The following is a 16793-nucleotide window of genomic DNA, read 5'->3' on the forward strand; positions in this document are numbered from 1 at the left end:
TAGCAACCGGATCGTGTATCGTACGTGAATGCACGTACATGGCCAGTCAGGTGATCCGTGGTTGGTCGGTCAGATGCCCCACTTAGTCAGCGCCTCATCACGGGCCATCTGGTGTCCGTACGTATGTATTGTACGTACAATACAGCATGGGAGTGAATGGGATAGTATGGAGTACTCCGTAGTAGAGTGAAAAGAGCAAATTAGAGTAGTAAAATCATACCATAGTTCTCCAGTGTGGCTGTACTATTACAACATACAGTATGGAGTACTTGGCAAGATCCCCCGCTGCAAATCCCGCTCCTAAACTATTGCCGACTAAAGCTGCATATTCATGCAGTACTTCTCTCAACAGATATGTTACTATGCACTCTACAGAGTACATACTATGTACCTTGTACCAGTACAGAGTACTCTGTACTCTTCTAATCAAGAGCACTCTGTACGCAGCACTGCGTACAGAGTGCTCCCTCCGCTCCCCCGATAGTCTATGATGCGGACGAAATTAATGATGATGCTCTGATCCACCGACTAGTTAGTCGTAGATTATTATTAAGTAGCGTATGGTACGGTAATACGCTCTACATCAGGAAGGTGCCTACAGAAACGTCCCTGCATCTTTTATAATTATTATTTCTCATTCTCCATGTTAATCTAGGCATATTCATAAATAAATAAAAAATAAATAAAAAATAAAAATCACTCGTGGTAGTCAAGTGTATGTACTGTACTGTACTGCACTGCACTGTATAGCGATCCGACTCTCGTCCGTGGATCTTCTCCATTCATCCACTTTGGGCCAGTCGAACCGGGCGTTTATAGGGCAGCTCTGGAGATCCAGTTGGGAGGGTTCTTATTCTCCTCTTTCTCTAATAAGCCTCTAATAATCTCTTCTTTTTCTCTGCTTCTCAACTTCATTTTCACTTTTTGTGTTCAAGAAAAAAGACCGGATCGTCCAAAGAGTGGTCCACCCGTGTTTTTCCCTCCTCCAGGTTCCAAATAACCTCGTTCCGCGGGTTCATCTAGATTGATCTGAGGGAGAAAGCTCCTCCTAAGTTCTTGTCACTCATTCATTTCGAGGTCTCGTTTTTGCTTGTCGTCACGGGAGGTTTCTTGTCCCCTCTTTTTTTTTTTTTTTTCCTTTTTTTTTTTTTTTTCACTCCCCTCCCCTCTCCTTTTCCTTCCTCCATACCTATTACTCTCCGTCGAATTCCCAATCCTCGACGGTCGCGATACTCACATCTATCTGTGTTGGTTTTTTTTTTTTTTGCTTTTCCTCTATATACCTTATTTTGTTTGGAGAGCTCGACTCCTTCGACCGGGTATAGCCAGCGTTGTACGAAACTTTGGTCCGCGGCGGTTCAACCTTGCTCGATTACCTTAAACCTTTGCTCGCACCTAGGTTTTCTTTCTAGTCTGACACGCTCTCGCAACAATAACAACAACAACACAAACAACAGAGATCATGGTCAACAGTACAGCTGCGGTCTTGGAGCCCACATTCACGGGATATGTTGCGACCACCACAGATGCCTTGGTCCTCTTCGAAGCCTGTCTGACCGGCGTCCTGCACCATGTCCCGCGTCGTCCCCATGACCGGGAACGCAGTCATCTCGTCCGCAGTGGAAGCGTCTTCATCTACGAGGAGAACTCGTCTGGCATCAAGCGATGGACCGACGGCGTGACCTGGAGTCCTAGTCGGATTCTTGGCAACTTCCTCGTCTACCGAGAACTCGAGAAGCCTTTCCCGCCGGGTGAGAAGAAGCGCGCCATGAAGAAGGCCAACCGACGACCAGTACCCCCCAGCAGGCCTGGCGAGCCCTATCCCCGCCATGAGACCACGGGCCCGAGCTACTCCCCATCCCCTTCGTCCTCGGGTCCGTTTGGAGGAGACCGCACACATCAGTCGGAGGTGGAGAGAGCGCTGGTCGGTTCGCTTGTCGATTCGTATGGCTTCAAGGATTCGGGGCTGGTGAAGAAGACTATGAGTGTGACCGTTGCCGGTGTGACGCACCACCTCGTGTCTTACTACAGTGTCGATGATGTTATGCGCGGTGTCTTGAGCCCTCCATCGCTGGTCGAGTCTCTGAAGTACATTCGTCCACGCATGGAATTGACTCAGAAGCAAAGCTTCCGCGCTCCTATCGATGACTTGGAGACCAACAGCATGGACAATCCCAACGATCCCGCTCATGCTATGTACAGCTACCGTCCTCCGATGATGGCGCCCCCGGGCTATGCTATCCAACCTACCGCACACACAGACTTTTACATGCATCCGAATCCGTATGCGCCCGCGCACCCGCCGCCTCCGGCCCCTATGGCAGGCTATTCGATGGCGGGACCGATTCCTGCTCAACCGGCTCCTAACCCGTACCTGCCTGCGCCTGCCGCAGCACAACCACGCATCAAATCCGAAGAATACCCCCCACCTTTCCGAGCTCCCTATGCGACCACAACCGCTTTTGAGCCACCTAGCTATAACCCGCTGGCCTCGTCCATGCCACCAGCTCTGAACACTGCTATTCCTAGTTCCCTGGGCAGCGATCGGAGTCGGTCTCAGTCTGAGCAGAGCCCGACTGCCTACCGTAATGCGTCTATCTCTTCGCGCAGCGTGGCCACCGATGCCACCTCTCCGATCGACCCATCGACTCCGGCCAGCTATTCCCGTGGAAGTTTCAGTCTCGCGAGTCAGCTGGAAGCGTCGCACCCATCGATGGAGCCCCGGGGTGTAGCTGGTTTCGACCCATCGATTCCCCGTCGGGAGTCGATCCCATACTACGCACGCGATAACCGATATTACATGGGCGCAACTGCACCGGGAGCACATGCCACTTATCCCCAGCAGATTTCACCGTGGACCACCACCGCGCCCGCACAACCGCAGATCTAATCATTTCCTTTCTTTTGGCGGTTTTGTTTTCTTGGGATAGACCTGCATATTGGCCGCGCAGTTATGGCTGCGAGACCGCGTCCGTCTCCGAATTTCTCTGTTTACTATGATGACACGATTGCAATACCTCTTTGTTTGTTTTGTTCTGTCTTGTTTCCTCGACCTACCGCATACACCCCTTTGCGTTTACTAATGTCTGGCGGTTACGTTCCTTTCTCTTTGTATGTTGATTTTCACGCGTTTATGAGCAATGGTATGGTTTGGGCGGTTCGGTCTGGGGCGGTTATCTGTTTTTTCTCTCTATTTTTATTTTCTTGCCTGTTTTTCTTACCGTTACTGGCTAGTACTTATATACATAAGTGAAGCAGAGGAGCGTGGTGTACATGGAAGTTGAATGTTATGTTACTGGGTTGCTGTCAGTTTTTATATCCCGAGTAGTGTGGTGGTGTGTGGTGTACGTAGCTGCAATGAATCCCTGCACGTGCATATTATGTTACATTCTTCAGAGATTAGCTTTCGATCTGTTGTACAGGGTGGGTTTCTGCAGACACCACATTATATTATAGTTACAGTTATGGTTATACAGCATACGGGGTACGGGGTATTCGGAACTCTATTATGATTTGAATGTATCCGGTGCGTTGGAACTGGGACGGCTTTATTTATTTATATCTAGGTTAGATTAGTTAGGTTTGATTGAGATATGCAAGTGTAAGATTGGTTTTGGCTTTGGGTTCGGTTTCAGATTCAGATTCTGGTGGTAGGTGGGAAAGTATATAGACGCGCGGTAAATATAAGTATCAAGTATCAGATTTCGACTACTACTACTACTATTACTACTACAGACAACTACGTCTTATGAACGCAAATAGAATAATCCATGTCGAGATTCACAATCAAATTGATGTAGAGAACTAGATTAGAATATTATGGCCATACTTATACTTATAGCTCATCTCATCGCATATAGAAAGAAAGTATCTATCTAGAAAGCTGCAAGAAACGGATACACACCTGCAGAACAATCCTTGTATGCAGGAACTAAAACTACACATCACAAAATGGAATGGCCATTGAATTGTTCGACGATGTATGTAGTCTGTCAGGAGATTTATCTAGATCTCTGATTCTGACGACGCAGACCAAGTGACCGGAGTCTGAGAATAAAGTCAGAACAGAGGACAAGTATGAGGGAAGATTTGTGTAGGATATTTTACTAGTCTGCATTTGTCAGGGGTAATCATGAGCCCTGTCTGATGTAGTGATATGAGCATTTTAGTTGAGTTTTGGGGTTCTGACGGGCATGTCTGGGGCTCTGGAGTTTGGGCTAATGATTGCAGCATAAGAGATATTTGACTGATAGGGGAGCTAGCTGGACAGGCCTTTCTACCATAAAGTAACTATATTTCGAATGATGGCACCGAAGTTGGAGAAAAGGAATCAATATAAATGACAAGATGAAAAACCATGTATATATTCTCGGCAGTATCTTGACAAGAATCTAGAGTGCATCTCCAACACCTATAATGCTCATACACGAAATCAAATCTCATCCATCGAATGAACCCCCACGTCGACTGCATCGTCGAGTTCTACTTCCTACAGTTCCTCCAGCTACACGGTACTCGGGGCTCGAAACTGGCGGTTTTTTCTTTTTCTTTTTTTTTTCTTTTTTTTTCTTTTTTTTTTTTTTTTTTTTTTTTTTTTTTTTTTTTTCTAGCATTTCAACAGTCATAATCATACTTGTCACGGAGCTCAGCCAGGATAATGGAACATCAACTCATGTGCTCTACCTAGGTAGCTATCGACGAGAATAATCAACATGAGGAAAGAAGGAAAAGGAAGAATGTGGCCTCGAGCGTTGACGTGGCTAATAACCCCGCTTCCAGGCACGTGAGAGGTATGCACATGATCAGGCCGTCACAATACTCAAGTAATACACAGGATAGTTTGGAGGAGAAAGGAACATGTCAAAGTTGGAAGCGCCTAGCGTACCAAACTTGTCCCGTGCACTGCTGCATTGTTAGCCGATTACAAAATTATGTATGTACCAGGGAAATCTGTAGAGGGATGGGGACAATATAGTACGCTTCTTCGAAATTCACATTGCATTTCTCGGCGTCTTCCGTGCTTTTGAAGCGGATACTGATACCCTGTAGAGGTAAGATGGGTAGGTTGGTATGTTGCTTTAGACTGATTCTTCAGAGACTCAAAAGAGTTAAGAGACATAACGTATTTCGGCATTCTGCAGTTGTTGTTATAGATTTAGGGGTTTGGTCTGGTCTGGTTAGGGTGTGATAGAAACTTGCACAATATGTGCAGCAACCTTGCCCAGTTTATACGAGATCGAGCTTTCAGCTGAAAGCCTTGACACGTAGCATGCAGATATGCCCGCATATTGTGATAGATCTAGACCCAATAGAGTATCATAGGCCAGATGGAGGGGAAAACTACTTCCTAGCGCGTATGTACGATGTATGCACGACGACCATGAGCTGGGGAGCTGAGCTGAACTGAGGCTGGCTCTTTGCGTCATTCTCTTCATTTCTACATCGACGTGTTGGGCCTGGCTGTGGTGGGGTTATGTTGGTGGCTGGCTGTGTATCCGTGCTATATACTCTGCAGTAAGTATGGTCATGTTATCATCCAGTCCTTGCCAACGGGAATTTCAAGATGTCCATAGTAAACCACCGAGTACTCTGGAATATATGTAGAGTAAAGCTACAGAGCGATGGTATTTAACCGATCAATCAGAGTGATGAGATGATAGAGCGATGCTTTGCAATACCAATTGGACTCCGCCATCATTGGAAGACTTCCTAGGTTAGATATAAATCATAGCAATGGCCGTAATGCTCATAACTGAAGCGAATTAATCATCCTCCAAGTGAGTTTCCATGATGACTCCCTCTGCAATTTTTATCTGACCTCTGTCCACCAGTGAGTAATCCTGGCAGTCAAACCTGGTGTCCATTAGCATTCTACATAAAGAGATGGTTTAAGGATGGCAATGTCATACAGAATGCTATATACAGGAGGGTCACCTTCAACACCAAGCACAGAAACATTCGAAGCACCTAATAATATCTCACCAAGTAGGTTCTCTATCCTGCTTGATTGTTAGATAGGTATACCGGGGTTTTGCGTGCTTGGGAAACAGTACGATTGTTCGACATTGTCATTGTCTAGGTGATTTTCCAATGACTCTCCAAATAACTGGACTTCCTGGAGGTAAAACTGGTTAGTATGTTGCTTCAACAGGAACTCAAGGGAGACTAACGTATGTTATCATTTTGCAGGGTATGTTATGGACTCGGGGGTGGTCTGGTTGGAAGAAAAGGGTGTGATAGAAACAGTAATTCCTATTGCAAAAAGTGCAGACTTGCCCGCTTTATACCCGAGACCGAGCTTTCAGCTGAGGGAGGATCATACTCCATATTGTATATCGAGATAGAGGAGCAACTACTACAGATACTCGCTTTGAGTCATTCCCGAGGGGTGGCTGTGGTGGGGGCTAAATGTTTATGAGTCTTTGAAAATGGGACTTTCAACAAACAGTAAGATTACTAGCGGATAGTGGTGGAACGGTGGTCGGTAAGCCACTGAATATATGTAGAGCAAAGTCACAGAGCGATGGTATAACCGATGAGAAAGCCTGTTGACAGGAATAACCAATCAGAGTGATGAGACGGCAGAGCGATGCTTCGCAGGTCTTCTCTCCCCACTTTCGAGATTCTCGTCGGGAGACTACTACTGGCTTGAGTCTGTGACATAATCCTTCACCTCTTTTCTCCATTGCACCTTCGATGGGGATTAAAGGTGAAGAACGAGTCGAACGACAATATGTGACTTGCGACGAATGTGTGAGATACGCTCAGCGGAGGCCTGAATGGTCGTATGACACATTCTAATACCCCAGGGGTAGACTCATAAGTGATACAAAGAGTGCCTCGGCAACCTGGTGCCTATGCCACCAGATCGCCTGAACTGTCGTGAACGTAGCAGTTTACAGAAAAACAGGCTTCTAGACTGACTAAGTTTGGTTTGCATTGGGAAAGGAGGGCCAAGGTGGTTTGAATTGAGGTTCGTAGGGCACATATATAGTATAGTAGTGCACTGGTAGAGCATCCGCGTGTACGCCTTGCAGAGATCATAGCTAGTACAGCACCGCGGCTAGTACTGCGACCTGGTCTTCAAGATCTGCTTATCACGAGGTCTTCAAGGGAAGTGAGCTTACCATAGACCTAGATGGAGCGGAGTCGAAGTTGACCGGCATGAATACGGATACGGGGAGAAAAAGAAAAAAAAAAAGAAAAGAAAAGAAAAAGAAAAAGCACAGTCGGTCACAGTTGGTCCTATTTCATGCTCACTTTTATGTAGGTGGAATACGGAGACCTACGTCGCGGCACCTACGGAGTAGATTAAGATGGGCATACTGACCGAAATGGAGCTTGTGTCCAAGTATACTGCGCTGAGATCAATGTTGAGAGCGGATGTCTGCTGGGACCAAGGTTATGGTATAGCGTTCTTTGGCAAGAGAAAAAGACGATACATGTATCCGTGAAGGATTGTGGCCCCGGTCTGTGTCGTCAATAAAACGGAAGGGAAGCAACCGTGATTACGGAGCGAGCGCTGACAGTCGATCAATGACTCGCGATGGATCGATTAGTGGGATAGCATCCTGATAACTGAATCGTATCTGACTGTGCCTGTTGGGTCCAAATCCTCGGTGAAGATGAAACCGGGCATAAGACACAAGTACTGTCAGAATGATATGCTGACCTGGCGACCCGGCAGTCATCAGTGACTGTTTCGGGGATTCCGTGGACAATGAAACTGGTGATCAAGAACGCCATGTTGATCATTGGTTGTCATGATCGTGATGGCTGGATTTATTGAAAATAGTCACCCGGGATAAGATGAGATTCTTTGTTCTGCTCGGAACTCCGTAGATAAAGTAAACATGGGGGCGGAGTTTTGAGTATAGAGACCATAATTCCGGATTGATAATCGACGTCAGATTAGGGTAACTACTAACTAGCAGGTTCCACGATATTAATAATGGGCAATTAATATGTAATGCACAATCAGTGAGATGCCAACAAGGTCGCCAACAAGTCATGCGAGGAATTGTTGTTATGCTAGTGTACATCGTGCTGTGCACGGAGTATACTCCGGAGTACTGATTAATTCGATTGCGATTCCGAGAGGCTGACTGTGCGATCACCAGAGGATTCCGGCATTACTAGTATAAAGCTGTCCATAGTACGGGGAGATATTACCCCGTAGTGGAGATAAGTGACCGATGATGGAGTTTCCATAATACCGGAATACATATTCCTCAGCATCTCCATTTTTGGTTAGATAGCCGGATTAAGCGAATGCCTTCAAACGGCTTTGCGCCTGGTCTCGGATATCAATGTCGTTATCGGTACCTTTGATTGATATTATGAATCTTAGAATAGCATTTGTCTGACAGTTTGACTGTAAGCGTGGTGGAATTTTATAGGATCCATAGATCTGTATGTAGTGAGATTGATAAATGACCACGTAGGACGCGATGTCTGGACCCTGAAAGAACACACAGCTGATTGGCCAACGGTTATGCGAGTTGAACGGGCGTACATAAAATACTGGGTACAAATTTATATTTTGGATCGGATATCAAACTCAGATGAATTCGGTACGGACTCACGGTGCATAAATCAATGTCTATGCACCGGTCGTTGTGCCGGCAATATCACTCAGCGATTACGACGACGTGGTCTCAATGATTGGTTTGTATTATTGACTGCGTGATAAGCGATGGCGGTATGCTGCATAGTATGCCCGGGGGTGCAGATGCCTGCAAGATGTATGTGCGCACATGGCGGTGTGTTATCACGGTCCGGGATAGACGACTAGAGTTGATGGGTCCTTTGTACCCTGTAAATCTCCGGACATAGTCAAGAATATAGTCAATAGTACCGTGATGCGGTGGCGACCCAAACCGGACATATAGGATGACTGACTGTAAACGCCGTAATCTCCGCCTATGGAGACTCACCTCGACTCATCGTGAGCCATGGCTCTCGGCCAATTGGGAAGTAGGTATATCTTCGGGACCCGCTCACCGGGTAAACCGCCGCTCACGGACGGACTCAGCTATGCTGATAAATCCCTTCCAACAATACTAATGAATGATTCAGGCATTGGTTTGCCAGAAAATTCTTACGGCAAATGCTGAGCACCGAATCCACTCGGGTTTGGCGCAACTTCATAACTCCCAGGTATAATGTGCATACCCTGGTGCACACCTTACAAATCCAGCTTTTTTTCTCTTCTTTTTCTTCGGAGTTTAGACTAAATGATGCAATGCTGAACTCGTATATATGAAGCTTTCTCCCTTCTGTCTTTCCTTCTCTTTTCCTTCTCTTTTTCTTCTGGTGTCCCTCTCGCTAACTGTCAATTGTCTTCCCCGTTGGGATTCGGTGGCTCTGCTACTGTTACTGTGGCTGTCTGATTGGTCGTTCATAGATCTTCCTATATCTATTCAACTGTTCTACTTTTTAATACCTTTTTCTCTTTCTATTTGAACATTTCATTTTCTTCTCTATACACATATACATAGTAATTGTCTATTGTTTATTTTAATCACCATCACCATCACCATGGCCGACAACCCACGGCCGGCGTTGGGGGCCTCCGCTGGCCCAGACCACGCCAATCCCACCAACGCCACTACCACCAGCCAGCTTCACCCTCCGGGCGCAGAGACAGATGACACTTCTTCCACCGCCAATTCCTCCCAGCCCAGTCTCGATGGCCGCTGGGGAGAGCGGGACCAGGGCGAGCCCGTCTCGCGCCGCGGCGCCATGGAGGACTTTGAGGAAATGCGCCGCGAGTTGACGCGCCTCAGTCAGTCGCAATCGCATCCCAATAACGGCGGTCGTTTGCGCTCCCTGACCTCGCGCCGCGCCAGTCACCCCAAGGATGAGGAGAAGGGCGAAGAAGAAGACGAGGAGGAATATGGTGGTTTCGACCTCAACGAGTTCTTGATGGGTGGCCATCTGGAACGGCGCACGACTGCTGGCGAGCCCGCCAAGAAGGTTGGTGTGGTGTTCAAGAACTTGACCGTCAAGGGTGTTCTGACCGGCGCGTCGTTTGTGCGCACGCTGCCTCACGCCGTGGTTGGTACTTTTGGACCGGATCTCTACAACCTCCTCTGCAACTTTATTCCTCCTTTGCGCTTTGGTAGATCTCCGCCGGTTAGGGATCTGCTGCACGACTTCACCGGTACCATCCGTGAGGGTGAGATGATGCTCGTTCTCGGACGCCCCGGTGCCGGTTGCACGACCTTCCTCAAGGCCATTTCCAACGACCGCGGGGCCTACGCGGGCGTCGAGGGTGAGGTCAGCTACGGTGGTCTCTCCGCTGAGGAACAGCACCAGCGCTTCCGCGGCGAGGTCAACTACAACCCCGAAGATGACCAGCATTTCCCCAACCTCACCGTCTGGCAGACCCTCAAGTTCTCTTTGATCAACAAGACCAAGAAGCACGACCGCGCCAGTATTCCCGTCATCATCGACGCCCTGCTCAAGATGTTCGGTATCACCCATACTAGGAACACCGTTGTCGGTAACGAGTATGTTCGCGGTGTTTCTGGTGGTGAGCGCAAGCGTGTCAGTATTGCTGAGACGCTGGCTACTAAGTCGTCTGTTGTCTGCTGGGACAACTCCACTCGTGGTCTTGATGCCAGCACTGCCTTGGATTACGCCAAGTCTCTGCGCATCATGACAGATGTCAGCAAGCGGACTACATTCCTCACCCTTTACCAGGCTGGTGAAAGTATCTATGAGCTTATGGACAAGGTTATGGTTATTGACCAGGGTCGCATGCTCTACCAAGGCCCTGCCAACCAGGCCAAGCAGTACTTTGTTAACCTTGGTTTCTACTGCCCTGATCAATCGTATGTTTCTCTCCCTTTTCTTCCTCTGGCAAATTGATACTGACAGTTGCAGCACTACGGCCGATTTCTTGACTTCGCTTTGTGACCCCAACGCCCGTCAATTCCAGGAGGGTCGCGAGGCTTCGACTCCCAAGACGGCTGAGGAGCTCGAGGATATCTTCCGCAAGAGCGATACCTACAAGCGCATCTTGGACGATGTGAGCAGCTACGAAAAGCAACTCCAGGACACCAACCAGGAGGATACTCGTCGGTTCGAGAAGATGGTTGCGCAATCCAAGAGTAAAACGGTCCCCAAGAAGTCTCCCTACACCGTTTCTCTGGTGCGCCAGGTCCTTGCCTGTGTGCAGCGTGAGTTCTGGTTGCTGTTGGGTGACAAGACGTCTCTCTACACCAAGTACTTCATTATCGTCTCCAACGGTCTTATCGTCTCGTCTCTGTTCTACGGTGAATCCCTCGATACTAGCGGTGCTTTCTCCCGTGGCGGTGCTCTGTTCTTCTCCATTCTGTTCCTGGGTTGGTTGCAGTTGACCGAACTGATGCCTGCTGTTACCGGAAGAGGCATCGTCGCTCGTCACAAGGATTATGCGTTTTACCGTCCGTCTGCCGTGTCCATCGCTCGTGTTGTCGTCGATTTCCCGGCAATTTTCTGCATGGTTGCTCCGTTCACGATTATCGTCTATTTCATGACTCAGTTGGATGTGGACGTGTCCAAGTTTTGGATTTACTTCCTGTTCGTGTACACGACCACGTTCTGTATCACCTCGATGTATCGGATGTTCGCCGCCTTGTCGCCAACTATCGATGATGCTGTCCGGTTCAGTGGAATTGCTTTGAACATTCTGATTCTCTACGTCGGTTATGTGATTCCGAAACAGGACCTGATCAGCGGTTCCATTTGGTTCGGATGGCTGTTCTACGTGAACCCGCTCTCGTACAGTTACGAATCGGTCTTGACAAATGAGTTCTCGAATCGACACATGGAGTGCAACCCTTCGCAATTGGTGCCTCAGGGTCCTGGTGTCGATCCGGCATACCAAGGCTGCGCCCTGACTGGTTCGGAATTGGACAGCACGAGGGTCTCGGGTGCTAATTACCTCGATTCCAGCTTCCAATTCACACGGAACCATTTGTGGCGCAACTTTGGTGTGGTTATTGCGTTTACAGTCCTGTATCTCCTTGTCACTGTCCTTGCTGCTGAGTTCCTTTCCTTCGTCGGTGGTGGCGGTGGTGCGCTGGTCTTCAAGCGCTCCAAGCGCTCCAAGAACCTCAAAAAGCAGGCTGCCAAGGGCAACGATGAAGAACAGGTTGGCGGTGACGGTGCTGCGGTGGAAGGACGCTCGAGTGGCAACGACGAAACCTTCAACCGCCTTTCGTCCAGTGACCGGATCTTCACCTGGTCCGACGTCGAGTACACGGTGCCCTACGGCAATGGAACACGCAAGCTACTGAACGGTGTCAACGGATACGCGAAGCCCGGTCTCATGATCGCTCTGATGGGTGCTTCCGGTGCGGGTAAGACTACCTTGCTCAACACCCTGGCCCAGCGTCAGAAGATGGGTGTGGTGACTGGTGACATGCTGGTCGATGGACACGCCCTTGGTGCCGACTTCCAGCGTGGAACCGGTTTCTGTGAACAGATGGATCTGCACGACAACACTTCGACTATCCGCGAAGCGTTCGAGTTCTCCGCCATCCTCCGCCAGGACCGCAAGACCCCGCGCCAGGAGAAGATCGACTACGTTGACCGGATCATCGACCTGCTGGAACTCGAAGAGATCCAAGATGCCATCATCGGCTCGCTGAGCGTCGAACAGAAGAAGCGTGTCACCATTGGTGTCGAGCTTGCCGCCAAGCCCAGCCTTCTGCTCTTCCTTGATGAACCCACCAGTGGTCTGGACAGTCAAGCCGCGTTCTCGATCGTTCGATTCCTTAAGAAGCTCTCTCAGGCTGGTCAGGCCATCGTCTGCACCATTCACCAGCCCTCGTCCATGCTCATCCAGCAATTCGATATGATTCTCGCCCTCAACCCCGGCGGTAACACCTTCTACTTCGGCCCCGTCGGCAAGGAAGGCGCAGACGTCGTAAAGTACTTCGCGGACCGTGGCGTCGTGTGCCCGCCCACCAAGAACGTTGCGGAATTCATCCTCGAGACGGCCGCCAAGGCTGACAAGGTTGATTGGAACGAGGAGTGGAAGAACTCGGAACAGAACCACCGGGTTTTGAACGAGATTACAAAGATCCGGGAGGAGAGAGGCAAGTTGCCTGCTCCCACTGCCGGAGAGCAGTATGAGTTTGCGGCGCCGACGATCACCCAGATTGAGCAGCTTACCATGCGGTTATTCACACAATACTGGCGCGATCCGTCGTACTACTACGGAAAGCTATTTGTCAGTGTTATCATTGGTATCTTCAACGGATTTACTTTCTGGATGTTGGACAGCTCGGTCGCAAGCATGCAAAACCGGATGTTCTCTATCTTCTTGATCATCCTTATCCCTCCCATCGTTCTCAACTCCGTCGTCCCCAAATTCTACATCAACCGCGCTCTCTGGGAAGCCCGTGAATACCCCTCCCGTATCTACGGCTGGGTCGCTTTCTGCACGGCCAACGTTGTCTGCGAAATCCCCGCCGCCATCGTCACTGGTCTCATCTACTGGCTCCTCTGGTACTACCCCGTCGGCTTCCCGACAGACTCCTCGTCCGCCGGATACGTCTTCCTCATGTCGATGCTCTTCTTCCTGTTCCAGGCTAGCTGGGGACAATGGATCTGTGCCTTCGCGCCCTCCTTCACGGTCATCTCCAACGTCCTCCCCTTCTTCTTCGTCATGGTCAACCTGTTCAACGGTATCGTCCGCCCCTACTCCGATTATCCCGTCTTCTGGAAGTACTGGATGTACTACCTCAACCCGACAACCTGGTGGATGCGCGGCGTTATCTCCACCACCTTCCCGTCCGTCCACATCCAATGCCAACCCTCCGAAGCAACCCGCTTCAGCCCGCCCCCTGGCCAAACCTGCCGGCAATACGCGGGTAACTTCGTCGACAATATCGCCCAGGCGGGGTACCTGCTCGACGACAACGCCACGTCGAACTGCGGCTACTGCCCCTACAAGTCAGGTAGTCAGTACATGCAGAATCTGAACGTGCACGAGGGCGACAAGTGGAGGTGTTTCGGTATCTTCCTTGCGTTTGTTATTGTGAATTGGTTCCTTGTTTACTTTTTCATTTACACTGTTCGTGTGCGTGGTTGGTCGTTTGGAATTGGGTATGTGTTTGGGTTTGCGGGATTGTGTGTTGATAAAATCAAGGGGTTGTTTAGGAAGAAGGAGTAAGCTTCTTGCTTTGCCCTTTTTCTTGTCCTCTGCCCTGACCTGGCCTCGTTTTCACTGGTTATTGGTTATGTGTGACATGTCTCATGTCTAGTGGTTCTTGATCTCATGGTATATGTGCTTGATTCGATGTTATGTGATGCAAATAGAGAAAAGTCGTTAGCGTCATGGCATTTAGCGTTTAGTTAATAGAATAGATAGAACATATGATTATTGTTTAATATGCACTACACTACACCTCCAAAGCAGTAATACCCCATACTCTGTGGCCATGCAGTAATCCGAGAATCCATCAAGACCGTAGTTTTCATGAAATACTACAACTTCCATCTACCATCACTCTCATACCCTCACCCAGGCGAGATGAAGAACTATTGTAGACGAATGATCCATTACTGGATCAGATTAACTGAAAGGATTGATCGAGACTCAATAGAACAAGACCTGAAGTTAGCATGGCTATCTTGTATTATGGTGACGCAGCAACATATCTCATGCGCACTTGTTGGTACATTCAGGTATAGACTGTACAATATGTATAGGCCCTTCAATGCTAAATACATCATGCTCAGTGGTATCATACTCGAAAACAAAACAAAAACAAGGAAAAATCTGCGATCCTAATAATCGTCCGCCTGCTCTAAAGCCAACATCTTCGACTGATACTGATACGTAGTATCCCCAGACCTAGTTCTCCGAAGTGGCTCTGTCCTGCGCATGCCTCTCTCTGGGTTAGACATTCTCCTACGTCGTTTCGTCGTGCTACTCGACGCTGTATCTAACAGGACGCGGACGTTCAAATTGGCAGCTGGGGGTTCGTTTGGCGGGTGATTCGCAGGTTTGCGCGGGGCGGTCTTCCCACGAGATTCAACTGCGGACAACCCCCTGACAACATCTGGATTGAATTCATTATCGTCTCGGAAAAGGTTGTTATCCGGGTTGGTCTGATTTTGATGTCAATGACTGCTTCATCCCCATCTAGCCAACTGGGACTTACGCCCGTCGTGAACCTTCTTCCTGGCATGTTAACATACTCGTCAAACGAGCTTTCAAGAGTTGCGAAGTTGAATCGTTTCTTTTTCGATGATGACCCCGTCTCAAACCGTTGTCCTATATCCCGTCTGAAATCAATCGGTCGTCGTTGTACAGGTTGGTACCGTGAAAGTGATAACCAGCACTTCGGATAGCTTCCATACCACGATTGGATTACCGGATCGATGTCCAAGGAGAAATGGATTCGACTCTCGGCGCGTGGTTTGTGAATTAGCATGGCGAATGTAAATTCCCGCGGTAGACCAGAGCGCTGCAGTGAGTTCTCCTCCAGTGACCAGACGATCTCCCCGGATTCAATGTCATATTGTTGTCCATGGGGGCTTTTCAACGTCCGCGCAGACCCTTGAATTCGCATCATTTCGTATCGTCGGTATCGTCCAAGCACACCTCCGGATGGTGAGATACTCGCGCTCACGGGGAACTCTGAAACACCTAAACTGCCTGCTAGTCCAAAATTCCATTGTAGTGTCTCTGGCGATACGGCTCCGTAGATCAGATGTGGTGCGTGCATTATGAACCGGGGTTGTATCTGGCCGGGAGTGGACATTTTGCGGTTGCCATGGACGGATGCGCGAATGGTAGCTGCCATGAACCGGTGATCTAACGTATTAGGTGAATGAAAGACGAAGTTAACGGCGAGGAAGTCGACGTGTTCAAAGTCTTTGTCTGACACGGCGGGACAGGAGTAGTAACCGTGTTGGAGCCGTTGGACGTGTGCTGTAATATAGGCATCGCCAGGTAGTCGACGCTCGTAAATGCAGGATCTGTTGACCAGTAGTCGGGGATTGGCGAGGTTAGGGTCTTGAGACGGTTTGCTGCCATTGCTGTCTTGCTTTGTTGGAGGAACGCTGGGAAGTGGAGGGTGCGCTGGAGGTGCTGGAGCAGACACGGGTGCTTCTCCTTCTGCTTCATCCTGCTTTTTAGCCACGGAAACCATGTCTGCCTTCTGTAAGTTTAAGAAGCCGTCATTCCAGAGCCCCATTTGCAATATCCATGCGAGTCGAACGCCAGATACGATTCATGTAGTCGAGATCCATGAACAGAGATAAGAAACCGACTATTTAGCTGGCGCTGTAAGCTTGTGCGATATCCGCTGTTGACGTAAGTTCTCTTTGGATTTGAACGAAGAGCGGCAGGAGCAGCTGTTGATGCTGTCAGGTGAGAGTCGGAGGTCAGATGAAAGAGGGCATGACGGCGTTCTGAAGACTGACAGTGACAGAGACAAAGGCAGTAAAAGCATGACAAACCCAGTGAATTAGGCTGCCTGTATAACTTTGCAGTGTATAAATCAGGCGCTTTGATGTGTATTCCTCCAGTTAGACTGTTGGTGAATGTTTGCAGTTAGTTGTTTGATGATTAGCCTTGATGATGATGGGGGGCATGTGCAGTGAATATTATCTTGTCTGTGTAACGCCACATAATATCTAGTCACAGAGGATCATATAACTCTGCTATCGTCTAAGTATGGCATAGAGTAGAAAGAATATTGCCCGAATCGGCAAACGTCACTCTGTATAGAGTCATGTGACCGGACAAACAGCTTTTCCGCGGTTTCTCCCCAGAAGTTACGGGC

The 16793-nt window shown here is 48.9% G+C and overlaps 3 protein-coding genes across 3 annotated transcripts; 2 read left to right on the plus strand and 1 right to left on the minus strand.

The window, feature by feature from the left end:
- Positions 1-1252: 1252 nt before the first annotated feature.
- ASPGLDRAFT_49881 (camp independent regulatory protein) lies at positions 1253-3376 on the plus strand. The gene has a single exon (XM_022547196.1). The coding sequence runs from the start codon at positions 1463-1465 to the stop codon at positions 2888-2890; it is 1428 nt and encodes a 475-aa protein (XP_022398603.1). The 5' UTR covers positions 1253-1462; the 3' UTR covers positions 2891-3376.
- A 5979-nt stretch (positions 3377-9355) lies between these two features.
- Positions 9356-14395, plus strand: atrF (ABC drug exporter AtrF). Its single transcript, XM_022542347.1, has 2 exons — positions 9356-10838; positions 10891-14395. The coding sequence occupies exons 1-2, from the start codon at positions 9541-9543 to the stop codon at positions 14168-14170; spliced, it is 4578 nt and encodes a 1525-aa protein (XP_022398604.1). The 5' UTR covers positions 9356-9540; the 3' UTR covers positions 14171-14395.
- A 392-nt stretch (positions 14396-14787) lies between these two features.
- Positions 14788-16157, minus strand: ASPGLDRAFT_131801 (uncharacterized protein; the record flags this gene model as incomplete). Its single annotated transcript, XM_022541078.1, has 2 exons — positions 14788-15111; positions 15165-16157. The coding sequence occupies 2 exons, from the start codon at positions 16155-16157 to the stop codon at positions 14788-14790; spliced, it is 1317 nt and encodes a 438-aa protein (XP_022398605.1).
- Between the last annotated feature and the right edge of the window lie 636 nt (positions 16158-16793).

The sequence above is a fragment of the Aspergillus glaucus genome (genome assembly GCF_001890805.1).
Source record: "Aspergillus glaucus CBS 516.65 unplaced genomic scaffold ASPGLscaffold_17, whole genome shotgun sequence".
Taxonomy (NCBI): Eukaryota; Fungi; Ascomycota; class Eurotiomycetes; order Eurotiales; family Aspergillaceae; genus Aspergillus; species Aspergillus glaucus.

What these genes read in the sequence shown, in the direction of transcription:
- ASPGLDRAFT_49881 (XM_022547196.1), top strand. Translation starts at nt 1,463, where the DNA reads ATGGTCAACAGTACAGCTGCGGTCTTGGAGCCCACATTCACGGGATAT.
- atrF (XM_022542347.1), top strand. Translation starts at nt 9,541, where the DNA reads ATGGCCGACAACCCACGGCCGGCGTTGGGGGCCTCCGCTGGCCCAGAC. An exon ending in TTCTACTGCCCTGATCAATC is followed by an intron (nt 10,839 to 10,890) that starts GTATGTTTCTCT and finishes TGACAGTTGCAG; the next exon opens with CACTACGGCCGATTTCTTGA.